A 15105-nucleotide genomic window follows, 5' to 3' on the forward strand; every position below is an offset into this window, starting at 1 on the left:
CTCCCGTCTGGATTACTGCAACTCGCTGTTGGCTGGGCTCCCTGCCTGTGCCATTAAACCCCTACAACTCATCCAGAACGCCGCAGCCCGTCTGGTGTTCAACCTTCCCAAGTTCTCTCACGTCACCCCGCTCCTCCGCTCTCTCCACTGGCTTCCAGTTGAAGCTCGCATCCGCTACAAGACCATGGTGCTTGCCTACGGAGCTGTGAGGGGAACGGCACCTCCGTACCTTCAGGCTCTGATCAGGCCCTAAACCCAAACAAGGGCACTGCGTTCATCCACCTCTGGCCTGCTCGCCTCCCTACCTCTGAGGAAGTACAGTTCCCGCTCAGCCCAGTCAAAACTGTTCGCTGCTCTGGCACCCCAATGGTGGAACAAACTCCCTCACGACGCCAGGTCAGCGGAGTCAATCACCACCTTCCGGAGACACCTGAAACCCCACCTCTTTAAGGAATACCTAGGATAGGATAAAGTAATCCTTCTAACCCCCCCCCTTAAAAGATTTGATGCACTATTGTAAAGTGGCTGTTCCACTGGATATCACAAGGTGAATGCACCAATTTGTAAGTCGCTCTGGATAAGAGCGTCTGCTAAATGACTTAAATGTAAAATGTAAATGTAAATTTTCATAAGTTCTATGCAATGTGTCTTTGTAGAACGCTGTAATTGACCCCACTCCATGGAGTAGGCCCCTCTACATTGTAATGGTTTGAGAGCACCGTACAAGAGAAAGATTGTCCAAAAGCCATAGTTATCAATGATTCATTCATCTTCTTTCCTGGCTTGTGTTTGTTTGATCAGGCGTTCATAAGTAAGATGATACACAAAGTGCAGTTTAACACCAAACCCATGCACGTGAAAGGGTTATGGATAGGACTGAAGGAGGAAGAGGATAGAGGGCACCTGGACATGGGTTAACGGGACTGAGCTGACTCAGGGGTAAGAGCTGCACAAGTCATTGGACTGGATACAGGTATAATCATGCATGATCTTCTATGTATTTGTGTAGACCAACATGTCAAGCGGTACTTGGTTAAATGTTTCCACTGTACCATTATCATTCAGGATAAGACCAGAATGTCAATTAAGTAACATTTAATTTGGTTTAAAGGTACTGGCATGAGACAGCCCAAAGACCACTTTGGAATGGAGGACTGTGCGGCCATCCATCCCAAAATATATCCCATGAAGTCCTGGAATGATGCTGTGTACACATCCATTGAAATGGATATGTGAAATAAAATCAAGGAAAGCTTAGAAATTACTGTAAAATTTCCATTATTTCAATAAGTAAATACATACATTCAAAATAATAAGCATTGGAATCAAATGTAACTTAATTTGTACATAACATTTTATCTGATAAAAGAAATTGTCATACTGTAAAGTTAAACACAACTTAATTTGTTCTGCATCTTTAAAAAAAAAAAACATGTTTATATAGTTTATTCCTTACAAACAAGACAGACTACAAATTATGACAAGAGTAATGTTAATACCAAAATACATCTGAATACACTATAAAAAAATATATATTTATACTGCTATGTACTATAGTAAATATGTGTTTCTTCCATGTTCATACTTTATTATGTACATTCACTATCGGTGCTTAAAAGTACCTTAAATACTATTACACATGTATGTGAACCAACAGTTGAAGAGAAAAACAAATGCCAAAACCAATCTTGGCTGCAAATAAAACACTTCAAATACAACTAATAAGACCTGCATTGGGCCAGGCAGTTTTAAATGACTGTTTTATAATAATGTCTGTGCAGTGAGTTGCCCAAGCCAAATTGCCCTTTGTATCATTTAGCCTGTGTATTGTCACCATCATCTAACAGCAGAATGTTTTTCTGTAGATTGTGATGATGTCTAACCAGAACATGAGGAGGCCAGTCACTGTTGTTCAATAGCAGCACTCTACAACAACTAAGTAAGTTATCACACAGGAAGTTTGGACTGTCAAGTCAGGTGTGTCGGTCAGTAGGTCACAGCACAGCAAAATGCTGGCGCAGATGTTTCAGGATCTGCTGGGTATCTACATGCTCAGGGAAGGCATCCTCTGACCTCTGGGCTGCCGTGTAGCTACTCTGCAGATCTCCAATCTGGACACAGCAGAAGACAACAGCATATCAATTAATAGAATCACTCATGACTAAAAACAGTCTGTTTTATACCAGGCATAGGAATGTGTTTTTATTGAAATTGAAATAAAAGTCCAGATGAAGTGTCTGGTTACCTTGTCTGACAGAGTGGAGTAGTTAAAGTGTGGCTCATACATGTGAGGGGCAATTGATGCAGCGGTCTGGAGGAAAGCTTTGGACTGAAAAAAATAATATAAAAGTACATCAAAACAAAAACAACCATTCTGAATTAGACTCAACACCAAAAACATCATAAGCAGTACACTAAAGACTTTAAATAATGTGTTGTATCATATGGAAAAGAACCACTGGGCATAATACTTCAGCAGAGCAAGCCTAGAAGAAGTTTCTTTCAGTTGGAAAGAAAGCATATAATTTAAAACAGATTCATACTCAATACTCTTATAAGAACTAACATTTGATCAAAATTATATATTTGAAGATCTAGACACACCAGTTCATTCACCTGCTCAATGTGTCCCTTGCGTAGCTCCAGCACAGCCAGGTTATTATAGGCCTCAGCATGGTCGTTGTTGAAGGCCAAGGCCAGTTTAAAACACTGGGATGCCAGAGTCAGGTCTCCTATTCCCTGTGGAGAGAAACATAAGATGCAAGTAATATAAACAGAACTGCAAGAATAAGTGATAGCATGCCATTTGTTCAAAGCACTCAGCCAGATGTGGATCCTGTCCAATAGAAACCAGTTGGCATACAGAAGAGGGTGCTGTAGAGTAACTTATTGCAGTAACTAACATCTGTGTGTGCTAAGTTAACACTAACCCACCACGGCCACGTGTCCAATGTTGTACCAGACGTCAGCCTGCTCCTCATCATTGGCCACCAGGGCCAGAGCCCTCTCGAAGGAGGACAGGGTCATATCATACTGCTGGGCATAAAAGCAGCACAATCCCAGGTTGTTGTACAGCTGGCAATTATATACCCCCATCTGCAGCAGCCGTCTACAGGGGAGGGTTAGAGGGAAAAGACAACTCTAAAATAATGCAACCATGCAAGGCATGTGTATCCACTGAAATTGTCAAAATTATTAAATCACACAGGCATACACATACTAATCAGAGTTAGATGAGGGATTTGAAGGTGGTGTGTGTGTGCGCGTGTGTGACTAACCGGTAAAAGCGCAAGGCGATCTCAGGCTGGTCCGTGTAGAAGTGATTGCTGCCTATGCAGGCGATAGCCTCAACGTGAGTGTTGTCCTGCTTCAGGACATCTTTGTAGTACTCTGTGGCTGAGGTGATGTTATTCATCTCCTGTGAGAGAGACACAGATAACTATAAAGACTGATTTTGGACCTCCTGATCAACCTGCATCTGTTCTCTCATTTTACAGTAGAGTAATTCAATAGCTACTAGAGCTGCAAAACAATTAGGCTCTAAATTCCTAGGCAATCAGCTGCTCGTTTCAGGTTACACATTTGACATGATTTCAACCTGTGGTTTCTTTAAGCAAGAGAACGCTTTACAAACAAACAACAAAGGAATTATGTTACGTGCCTCGTGAATGCGAGCAATTCCTGTTAAGAGAGTGACCTCCCCAGGGAAGTGGTCCAGACCTTGCTTGAAGAGGTTCAGTGCAGTTATAGGTTGATCAAGCCGCTGATACACCTGTTTTAGTGGCATAACAGAACAAAAAGTATTTTTGTCATTTGTGTACTAATGAAGACAAATAGGTCAGTAGGTTGATATAAAAAACATAAACCTATTTGAACAAATAGAAACAACTTTTCATTGAGTGACACACCACCAGGTTTTATCTGCTACAGAGAAGCCTTGTGTGAGGGTTAATCTATACTGTATACAGTGTAGTTACACAGTATTTACAGTGTTAAAAGAGTGTTAGGGACATCGTAAGTTGTATGTTGTTACCTTGGCCAGATAGAGGTATGTGTCCACCACCTCCTGATGATTGAGAGCAGATCTGAACTGTTTTTCTGATTCCCGGTGTAAACCAAGTCTGTTAATACAAACAGTTACAATGTAGTAGAGCTGTAGTGGTAGTATAGTATGCATTGTATACTAACAGTTGTTGGAGATCTAAGTAATCAGCTAAAGCTTTACCTGTAGTAGCACTTCCCCAGCTGGACTTTCCACCACCAGTCTTTGAACTGAGCATTCTCAGTGGCCAGAGCAGCCAGGTCTAAAGCCTGTTCACAAAACATGACAGTGGAGGTACAAATCGTTTTAGACTGAAACTTACAAACAAAAACTGCATGAAAAGCCAAAGACATACTGTATATCTGTATTTATAACTCACATTTTTTACATCATTTTCATGATGGAAGATGTACTCAAACAAGGTCTGAGGGCAGAAAAAAAAACAGAACGGTCATAATACGTATTGAAGGCGAATAACCACAATAAATACATTTACGACACGTATTTTTTGAGAGACATTGTTCCTTGCCTTACAGTACATTAGTTAAATCAGTCTTACCTTGGATAAATTGGGCTTCTGGGCATATTTAGCCAAGTTGAGTCTTGACAAATTTATAAATGGCCCCTCAGGATTGGTTAACATGGAGGCTGTTCCCAGCCGGACAAATCTCCCAGATGCACCAGTGACAGGGCGGGCAGTGTGTGCCGTGCGCGGGGTCTTAATGGCCTGTTCCATTGTCCCTGGTCTGCCAGACTGGGTACTGGGCCTCACAAACCCTGTGATTGGTCGTCCCGATTGGGTCATGGGCCTAGATTCAGGATAAAAAAGCTCAGTTCAGAACTAACCTGATGCTTTCCCAGGGTACATAATGCTCCTCACGACTCATTGTCAGAAATATTGTAACAGTAATAACACAATTCCAGTAGGGGAAATGCTTGGAATACTTACCTAACGTATACAAGATAGTTGTAAATATAAAAGTTCACATACCTGATAGCTGGAGTAGGTCCACCTCCATGGCTTGTTTCAGGACGCCTCAGTGATGTCCCAGGGCCTGAAAGACAGCTTCATTACAGTACACTCAAAGAGCTGGGAACATTTGAGAGATTTTACCAGAACTGATTCAGAATAGTAATATATTATTGATATTGATTTTCTGAGCTGGTAGGCTCAGTAGGCTGTTCTGCAGATGACTATAGTCATGGTCAGGAGTTTTTCCTGCCCAGGAAGAACTCGTGTCCCTCTGGGAAAGTTTAGAGTTCAGACTTACGAGCAACCTGGGCAATGGAGCTTTCATCCAGCATCATCTCAGCGATCCCCTCTTGGTCCACCTCCACCTCATCAATGTACACCATCTCTGTCAGAGCACAGGTCTTCAGACTCCATGCAGCCTGCCCAAGAGCAAAGGTAGTAGACTTGATTATACAATGTGAAAATTATGTTTACTATGATGTTACAAGGTAGGGAACTCCAACACCGATGTGCTACTGTGATATTTAATTAATTTCTCTACCCGTTCTACTTGTACTTCAACATGTCCTGTCATGTAAAGAGACACAGAATAAAAGGAGCACAGCAGGAAGAGGTTACCTCAGAAATATGTGTTGAGGAGTCAGGTTCCTTTTAAGACAGCAGTGAGTGAAATGATGAGATAAGAGGTGAAGACAGATTTGATCCAAAAATTATGCTAGGCTATAGCAAGCACATTAAGACAATTGGAGTTAAGAGTAGCTAGATTAACTAAAGGTGAGATTAAATAGTGATAGTGAAAATCGAAAGTGGGTCACAATAAGGTCAAAACTTGCCAGATATGATGATAGCCCTCTAGCTAACAAGTTCTTGTTTTTTATGCCAACAATAGCTAGCTAGCTAACAATGTGCTAACCAAACAACAGATAGCTAGCAAACAATGGCAGAGTATCTCTGGCAATACAGTAATGAGGAATAGGCAATGATTCAGAAAACGTCAAAGAATACTTTGTAAGCATGCTACTGATAGTTATTACCATTAGCTAAATTGGATTCATGCCTGGAGCTGGCTAGCAGAGCTAAAATACTAGTTTAGCTATTTCTAACCTGGTCGTATGGACTGTCCTCTAATATCTTCGAACAAATATCAGAACATGGTTGGAACTTCCGTCTTCTAAAGTAGCTCCATGCAAGAAACAAGGGATCCATCGGCACCTCCATTTCGTCTTCTTTGTCAGTGGTGCTAAAATAATTTAAGAGGTAGGTACGTTTTTAGAGCTTAGCTATCAACGCTAAGCTTGTTGCTTGAGCAGCAAGCGTCCTGTCACTCGCGGCAACAGAGGATAGGGGAGGTCCTCTTGTAGGTGCACTTGATTGAGCCCCCTCGGCACGCCGGGCGGGCGTGTGCAATTTTTATTACCATTCCATCCATTCTACAATGCGAACTCCGCCCACCCCGTGCACTCACCCAATGCTGCATTGATTTATTCGGCATTTACCGCGAGAACAATATTATTGTTTGAAGTGAAGCAAGAGCAGTGCGTTTACTCAATAACTTTTGTGTACTGCCTGTCTTTGTTTTCAAGGGGTATGCACTCAGCTTGGTCTCATAGACTAGATGTAACATAGTACACGTATATCTGGGATGCTTTAACTACTATGATATATAACCATACCAAACGTAACATAAGACAGATGGTTACTTAAGGCAGGGTGGTTGGTCGGGTGGACGTATAACAGAAGGTTGTGAGTTCAAATCTCATCATGGACAACTTTAGCATTTTAGCTAATTAGCAGCTTTTCAACTATTTACTACTTTTTAGCTACTTTGTAACTAAACTCAGCAAAAAAAGAAACATCCCTTTTTCAGGACCCAGTCTTGTAACGGGTGTCTAGCTCTTCCTCCTCCTCGGACGAGGAGAGGAGAGAAGGATCGGAAGACCAAAATGCAGCGAGGTATGATGACATATTGAATTTAATTAAAGACGAAGACGAACACGAAAAAAACACTTGGAAAATTACAAAACCGATGTAGACAGACCTGAACATGGAACTTACATAAAAGCACGAAGAACTCACGAACAGGAACAGACTACATAAAACGAACGCACAAACAAAACAGTCCCGTGTGGTGCGCAGACACAGACACGGAAGACAATCACCCACAAACAAACAGTGTGAACAGCCAACCTATATATGGTTCTCAATCAGAGGAAAACGTAAAACACCTGTCCCTGATTGAGAACCATATAAGGCTAATTACAAACGACCTAAACATAGAAACACAAAACATAGAATGCCCACCCCAACTCACGCCCTGACCAACTAAACACATACAAAAATAACATAAAACAGGTCAGGAACGTGACAAGTCTTTCAAAGATAATTCGTAAAAATCCAAATAACTTCACAGATCTTCATTGTAAAGTGTTTAAACACTGTTTCCCATGCTTGTTCACTGAACCATAAACAATTAATGAACATGCACCTGTGGAACGGTTGTTAAGACACTAACAGCTTACAGACAGTAGGCAATGAAGATCACAGTTATGAAAACTTAGGACACTAAAGAGGCCTTTCCACTGACTCTGAAAAACCGCAAAAGAAAGATGCCCAGGGTCCCTGCTCATCTGCGTGAACGTGCATTAGGCATGCTGCAAGGAGGCATGAGGACTGCAGATGTGGTCAGGGCAATAAATTGCAATGTCCTTACTGTGAGACGCCTAAGACAGCGCTTACGGGGAGACAGGACGGACAGCTGATCGTCCTCGCAGTGGCAGACCACATGTAACAACACCTGCACAGGATCGGTACATCCGAACATCACACATGCGGGACAGGTACAGGATGGCAATAATAACTGCCCAAGTTACACCAGGAATGCACAAAAGAGAGGCTGGACTGTAGGCCTGTTGTATGGCAGGTCCTCACCAGACATTACCGGCAACAACGTCGCCTATGGCCACAAACCCACCATCGCTGGACCAGACAGGACTGGCAAAAAGTGCTCTTCACTGACGAGTAGCGGGTTTGTCTCACCAGGGGTAATGGTTGGATTCGCAGGCAATCTCAACGCTGTGCGTTACAGGGAAGACATTCTCCTCCCTCATGTGGTACCCTTCCTGCAGGCTCATCCTGACATGACCCTCCAGCATGACAATGCCACCAGTCATACTGCTCGTTCTGTGCGTGATTTCCTGCAAGACAGGAATGTCAGTGTTCTGCCATGGCCAGCGAAGAGCCCAGATCCCAATCCCATTGAGCACGTCTGGGACCTGTTGGATCGGAGGCTGAGGGCTAGGGCCATTCCCCCCAGAAATGTCCGGGAACTTGCAGCCACCTAGCTAGAATTCGTAACATATCATTAATTTGCGAATTCGTAACATATAGTACGTTTTGCGAATTCGTAACATATAGTACTTTTTGCAAATTCATAACATATAATACGAATTGTAATTCATAACATATCATACGAAATGGGTGATGGACACCTACAAATTAATCCATACCATACGAAGCATAACATATATTAATCCATACCATACGAAACGTAACGTAACATATACTACATTTAGTTTGGCAGAATTTACATACAGAATAATACAAAATGCTTTGAGAGCGCTACATTCTGTGACCTTCACTTCAGCACCCACCGAGTGGTCAGCGACTTTATAAAAAGTAGAAGCTGAGAGGATGGCGAGCAAAAGTAGCATACCTGAACGCATGTGTTATCTGAAAAAAAACATGCAGTTGGTGAATATGTAATACAGTTCATTTTTTAAATCTCCATTTTTATGACAACAACATAATTTATAGTCTCATAAACACGTATGTAGACCTTCTTTCTGTTGGTTAAAGCCTATGCATGGATAGAGGAACTACTATTAGAATGTTAAAGAAATGTGCAAAAGGGTAAAATATTCAACGGCGCCTACTTGGATTGACAGCTGTCAAAAGCTTCTTGGTATTGTCTACACACCATTGGTTAGCCAGGGTTAGAGCCATTGGTTAAAGTGCATTATTTAGGGGCTGACGTTTATCCCTTTCTAATGATTGCCATTGGTCCGTGAACATCCCTTCAAACGCTAAATAGATATTTGGGGATGTGATTGGACAGATAGTTGATCTATCACAAATGTAGATCACATTTTGGGGTGGTGCTTGTAAATAAACGCGAAAACTCCATTTTATAGGACTTGACTAGAGCTTCGACCTGTCTCGAGCGGGGCAACTAGCCAAAGGCTGAAGTAGAGGTAGATATTTGCTTTTTACTATGAAAAGAACTGCATAGTTAACTATTTTGAATTAAAGGTAAGCATATTATCTCAAAGTAAAACTAGATTTAGTGAGACTGTTATGCACATGGAACACAAATGCCCGCTATAACCGCTTGTACCGGATACTATGCATTTCCAGTGGAACTAAGAGATATGGGATTGAATGAAATCCTTCTCGGTGAATGAAGAAATATCAAATACTCGAGACAGAGAAGAAGTACGGACATGGCTGACAGGACCGCTCCGAATTGTCACCTGCGACTAGAATGGGTTTACGGGTATCGTGGACATCAGTGCCGCAACAACCTGTACTACACAGCTGCCAAGGAAATAGTCTACTTCGTCGCCGGTGTGGGAGTAGTGTACAACACACGGGAACACAAGCAAAAATTTTACTTGGGCCACAACGATGACATAATCAGGTAATCGCACTTGCAGAAACTCATTCATTCACAGATATGCCGAGATACAAAATAAAACACGAGGAGGTGGCACGGATGAAAACACCAAACTGATCAAGTTTCTATTTCTGGCGAGGAGATACTTTGCCTACAAGTCTATATTGAATCGAGGTTATGAGTTGTAATATATAACTATACAGTTTCAACGAGTCAAAATGATATGGTTTGTGAAAACATCACACTGAGCTCAACTTGTGAGCTAACCGCCTTTCAGCACCTACTGGATGGACAGCAACTTCATTAACAGTAGCGGCTTGGGTGGGAGTAATGATGTAATAATTTTGTTTTGAAAAGATTCAGTTACTGTATCATATCTGATACAATACACTCTTAGAAAAAAGGGTTCCAAAAGGGTTCTACGGCTGTCCCCATAGGAGAACCCTTTTTGGTTCCAGGTAGAACTCTTTTGGGTTCCACGTAGAACCCTTTGTAGAACGGGTTCTACATGGAACCCAAAAGTCTCTACCTGGAACCAAAAGGGGTTCTTCAAAGGGTCCTCCTATGGGGAGGTGAGACATTTTATCTCATGATTCTAAACTGGATTTATTTTGTATAACTTATGGCATTTGAGGTAAGTTATTTGCTGTATGTGGACACCTGTTCGTCGAACATCTCATTCAAAAATCAAGGGCATTAATATGGAGTTGGTTCCCCCTTTGCTGCTATAACATCTTCCACTCTTCCAAGAAGGATTTCCACTAGATGTTGGAACATTGCTGCGGGGACTTGCTTCTATTCAGCCACAAGAGCATTAGCGAGGTCGGGCGCTGATGTTGGACGATTAGGCCTGGCTCGCAGGCGCCATTCCATTTCATCCCAAAGGTGTTCAATGGGGTTGAGGTCAGGGCTCAGAGCAGGCCAGTCAAGTTCTTCCACACCAATCTCGACAAACTATTTCTGTATGGACCTCTCTTTGTGCATTTTTTTTTTTTTTACCTTTATTTAACTAGGCAAGTCAGTTAAGAACAAATTCTTACATGGCGGCATTGTCGTGCTAAAATAGGAAAGGGCCTTCCCCAAACTGTTGCCACAAAGTTGGAAGCACAGAATTGTCTAGAATGTAATTGAATGCTGTAGCATTAAGATTTTCCTTCACTGGAACTAAGGGGCCTAGCCTGAACCATGAAAAACAGCACCAGACCATTATTCCTCCTCCATCAAACTTTACAGTTGGCACTATGCATTCGGGCAGGTAGTATTCTCCTGGCTTTTGCCAAACCCGGATTCGTCCGTCAGACTGCCAGATGGTGAAGCGTGATTTATCACTCCAGAGAACGCGTTTCCACTGCTGCAGAGTCCAATGGCGGCGAGCTTTACACCACTCCAGCCGGCACTTGGCATTGCGCATGGTGATCTTAGGCTTGTGTCTGGGCTGCTTGGTCATGGAAACCTATTTCATGAAGCTCCCTACGAACAGTTATTGTGCTGATGTTGCTTCCAGAGGCAGTTTGGAACTTGTTAGTGAGTGTTAAGACCAAGGACAGACAATTTTATGCACTCGGAGGTCCTGTTCTGTAAGCTTGTGTGGTCTACCACAATGCAGCTGAGCCGCTGTTGCTCCTAGATGTTTCCACTTCACAATAACAGCACACAGTTGACCAGGGCAGCTCTAGCAAGGCAGAAATTTGACCAAATGACTAGTTGGAAAGGTGGCATCCTATGACGGTGCCACGTTGAAAGCCACTGAGCTTTTCAGTAAGGCCATTCTACTATCAAGGTTGGTCTATGGAGATTTCTTGGCTGTGTGCTCAATGTTATACACCTGTCAGCAATGGGTGTGGCTGAAATAGCCAAATCCACTAATTTGAATGGGTGTCCACATACTTTTGTTTATATAGTGCATTTCTTGCTAGTCACAGTGGAACGTGAAATACAGTAACTCCACTCTGCATTCACTATTCCACCCTTAAAACCCATGATTACTGCTCAGCGACCCATCATAACTCTCAGGATGAATGGGAATGGATGGACTTGAAGGTCTTTCAGGGAATGTTTGAAACGCTGTATTCTGCAATTTGCAAATAGATATTTTTGTTGGTGGGTCAGGTAAACTTGAATGGACACAGAGACCCACATCCCTGTGATCGCTCCAATCATTCACGTCAATGGGGAGGAACTCAGCCAACCTCTTGAGGAAAGATTCTTTATTATAATTTTATAATTACCCCTCTTTTACTTCTAGGGGAAAAACTGCAGCAGCTTGCTCCATACAATGAATGACCATGTACTGAATTACCTGTGTCCACTGCTCCAGTGGCTGTGTTGTCATTGTGTGGGTTGGCCTGGAGATGACTAGGATTATATACTGTAGTGTCGTTAGTCAGCTGTTCTGCTGCTCCATTATTCATTGGTCAACAGAGAGACAGACCTTGCCTTGCCTTCTGTGTGAAGTGCTTCAGTTCAAATACCGTGAGGAGTAATATAATAATATAATATATGCCATTTAGCACACACTTTTATCCAAAGCTACTTACGGTCATGCATGCATACATTTTACTTATGGGTGGTCCCGGGAATTGGACCCACTATCCTGAATTTGCAAGCACCATACTCTACCAACTGAGCTACAGAGGAGTTGATCCATCTCATATTACATATCAGAAGTAGTGGAGGTAATTCAGTGAAATAAGCTCATGCCATGAGTGGCCTTGTCTGAGACCTGAAGACTAATGTTTAGACTTTAGCTTGGTGAGCTAATACAGTTGTGGGGTATGCAGAGGACTGTGTTTTGGTTGCCTCAGAGGTGAGGGCTCAGGGGAAGCAATGTCGAGCAGACACAGAAGACAGAACTGCTCTCTCTAACATTGCACGAAGCCATGTGGTAAAGATGCAGACTCCTCAAATAGCATTGGGAGTCATCTCCTTCCTCACTGTGCTGTGTTTTCATTTTCTACAGAAGAAACAGCCACAAGAGAGACAGGTCTCTCTACAGTGAAGGGAGTCTAACTTTCATTACTTGAAGTCAGTCTGTGTGTAATTCAGACTTGATTCAGTTCTTCTGTTTGTTTGTGTTGTAACTACTGTATGTTTAGATTTGTTAGTGTTTTGTGTGCTGGATGAATTAATTGCTCACCCTCCTGATGTTATCTTGCCTTGTGGCGTCCTCTGTCTGCCGGTTTCCCAGTCTGACTGACTGACCGAGGAGAGCTAGCTAATGTTTTGAAACATGAATGACAGGCCATTTCATTGGACTGACTGTGACCCTGTTCACTCTCACTGAGTCGCACCCAGCATAGTACTTTGTGGTACCGTCTTGTCTATCCACTCCAGTATAAGTGTTATCTATTCTCTAACGCAGTGGTTCTCAAACTTTTTATAGTCCCGTACCCCTTCAAACATTCAACCTCCAGCTGCCTACCCCTCTAGCACCAGGGTCAGCGCACTTTCAAATGTTTTTTTGCCATCATTGTAAGCCTGCCACACAAACACTATACAATACATTTATTAAACATAAGAATGAGTGTTAGTTTTTGTCACTACCAGGCTCGTGGGAAGTGACAAAGAGCTCTTATAGGACCAGGGCACAAATAATATAATAATCATTAATTTTGCTTTTTATTTAGCCATCTTACATATAAAAACTTATTTGGTCATCAAAAATTGTGAATAACTCACCACAGGTTAATGAGAAGGGTGTGCTTGAAAGGATGCACATAACTCTGCAGTGTTGGGTTGTATTGGAGTGAGTCTCAGTCTTAAATCATTTTCCACACACAGTCTGTGCCTGTATTTAGTTCTCTTGCTAGTGAGGGCCGAGAATCCACTTTCACATAGGTACGTGGTTGCAAAGGACATCAGTGTCTTAACAGCGCAATTTGCCAAGGCAAGAAACTCTGAGCGCAGCCCTATCCAGAAATCTAGCAGTGCCTTCTGATTAAATTAAATTTTCACATATCCGCTTATTGCAATTTCGATGAGGCTCTCTTGTTCAGATATCGATAAGTGGACTGGAGGCAGGGCTTGAGAGGGATAACGAATCCAGTTGTTTGTGTCATCCATTTTCGGGAAAGTACCTGCTTAATTGTGCACCCAGCTCACTCAGGTGCTTCGCTATATCACATTTGACATTGTCCGTAACTTTTAGTTAATTTGCACTCAAAAAAATATACAATGATGGAAAGACCTGTGTGTTGTCCTTGTTAATGCAGACAGAGAAGATCTCCAACTTCTTAATTCAATTTTGTCCCGCACATTGAATATAGTTGTGGAGAGTTCCTGTAATCCTAGATTCAGATCATTCAGGTGAGATAAAACATCACCCAGATAGATAGGTCAGTCGTGTGAGAAACTCGTCATCAATGAAGCGGTCAGACAAGTGAAAATGATGGTCAGTAAAGAAAACTTTAAGCTCGTCTCTCAATTTTAAAAAACGTGCCAATACTTTGCCCCTTGATAACCAGCGCACTTCTGTATGTTGTAAAAGCATTACATGGTCGCTGCCTATATCATTGCATAATGCAGAAAATACACGACAGTTCAGGGGCCTTGCTTTAACGAAGTTAACAATTTTCACTGTCGTGTCCAAAACATTTTTTAAGTTGTCAGGCATTCCCTTGGCAGCAGGAGCAACTGCTTGCACGCGCGTTACCACTCCACTATGTCTCCCTGTCATGGCTTTTGCGCCATCAGTACAGATACCAACACATCTTGACCACCAAAGTCCATTTGATGTCACAAAGCTGTCCAGTACTTTAAAATATCCTCTCCAATTGTCCTGGTTTCCAGTGGTTAGCAGGAGAGGATGTCTTCCTTAATTAACCCCCCATAAACATAACGGACATATACCAGGAGTTGTGCCAGGCCCGCCACGTCTGTTGACTCATCCAGCTGTAACGCATATAACTGGCTTGTATGCGAAGCAGTAATTGTTTCAAAACATCTCCTGCCATGTCACTGATGCATTGTGAAACAGTGTTGTTTGATGAAGGCATTGTCTGTATAGTTTTGTTTGCCTTTTCCCCCAGCATTGTCCCAGCCATATCTGCGGCAGCAGGAAGAATTAAGCACGGGGTTGGCATCTTCATGTTGTGGGGGTGCTTTGCTGCAGGAGGGACTGGTGCACTTCACAAAATAGATGGCATCATGAGGATGGAAATTTAGGTGGATATCAGTCAGGAAGTTAAAGCTTGGTTGCAAATGGGTCTTCCAAATGGACAATGACACCAAGCATACTTCCAAAGTTGTGGCAAAATGGCTTAAGTACAACAAAGTCAAGGTATTGGAGTGGCCATCACAAAGCCCTGACCTCAATCCTATAGAAAATTTGTGGGCAGAACTGAACAAGCGTGTGGGAGCAAGGAGGCCTACAAACCTGACTCAGTTACATCAGCTCTGTCAGGAGGAATGGGCCAAAAT

The 15105-nt window shown here is 42.5% G+C and overlaps 2 protein-coding genes across 5 annotated transcripts in view; one reads left to right on the forward strand and one right to left on the reverse strand.

Annotated features, from left to right (window-relative positions):
- Positions 1 to 1119: 1119 nt before the first annotated feature.
- On the reverse strand, positions 1120 to 6334 carry LOC120059881 (tetratricopeptide repeat protein 8-like). The gene is made up of 13 exons (XM_039008946.1): positions 6120 to 6334; positions 5314 to 5434; positions 5034 to 5097; positions 4602 to 4851; positions 4422 to 4466; positions 4226 to 4311; positions 4034 to 4121; positions 3662 to 3772; positions 3279 to 3418; positions 2935 to 3109; positions 2617 to 2739; positions 2246 to 2329; positions 1120 to 2111 (listed from the first exon to the last, which is right to left on the reverse strand). The coding sequence occupies exons 1-13, from the start codon at positions 6231 to 6233 to the stop codon at positions 1995 to 1997; spliced, it is 1518 nt and encodes a 505-aa protein (XP_038864874.1). The 5' UTR covers positions 6234 to 6334; the 3' UTR covers positions 1120 to 1994.
- Positions 6335 to 9514: 3180 nt separating this feature from the next.
- LOC120060307 (echinoderm microtubule-associated protein-like 5) overlaps positions 9515 to 15105 on the forward strand; it is an 81383-nt gene continuing 75792 nt past the window's right edge. For all 4 annotated transcript variants that reach the window (XM_039009506.1, XM_039009505.1, XM_039009504.1 and 1 more), the window contains exon 1: positions 9515 to 9711. In XM_039009506.1, the coding sequence (XP_038865434.1) occupies positions 9515 to 9711 (197 nt within the window). The remainder of the gene's footprint in view (positions 9712 to 15105) is intronic.

This window comes from Salvelinus namaycush, chromosome 15 (genome assembly GCF_016432855.1).
Source record: "Salvelinus namaycush isolate Seneca chromosome 15, SaNama_1.0, whole genome shotgun sequence".
In the NCBI taxonomy this organism is placed as follows: domain Eukaryota; kingdom Metazoa; phylum Chordata; class Actinopteri; order Salmoniformes; family Salmonidae; genus Salvelinus; species Salvelinus namaycush.

Bases quoted from the DNA above. Each gene is read 5' to 3' on its own strand.
- LOC120059881 (XM_039008946.1), bottom strand. From the start codon at position 6,233: ATGGAGGTGCCGATGGATCCCTTGTTTCTTGCATGGAGCTACTTTAGA. The intron at 3,419-3,661 runs GCACGTAACATA...TCTCTCTCACAG, and splicing joins GAATTGCTCGCATTCACGAG to GAGATGAATAACATCACCTC. The intron at 2,740-2,934 runs GTGGGTTAGTGT...TTCTCTCCACAG, and splicing joins ACATTGGACACGTGGCCGTG to GGAATAGGAGACCTGACTCT.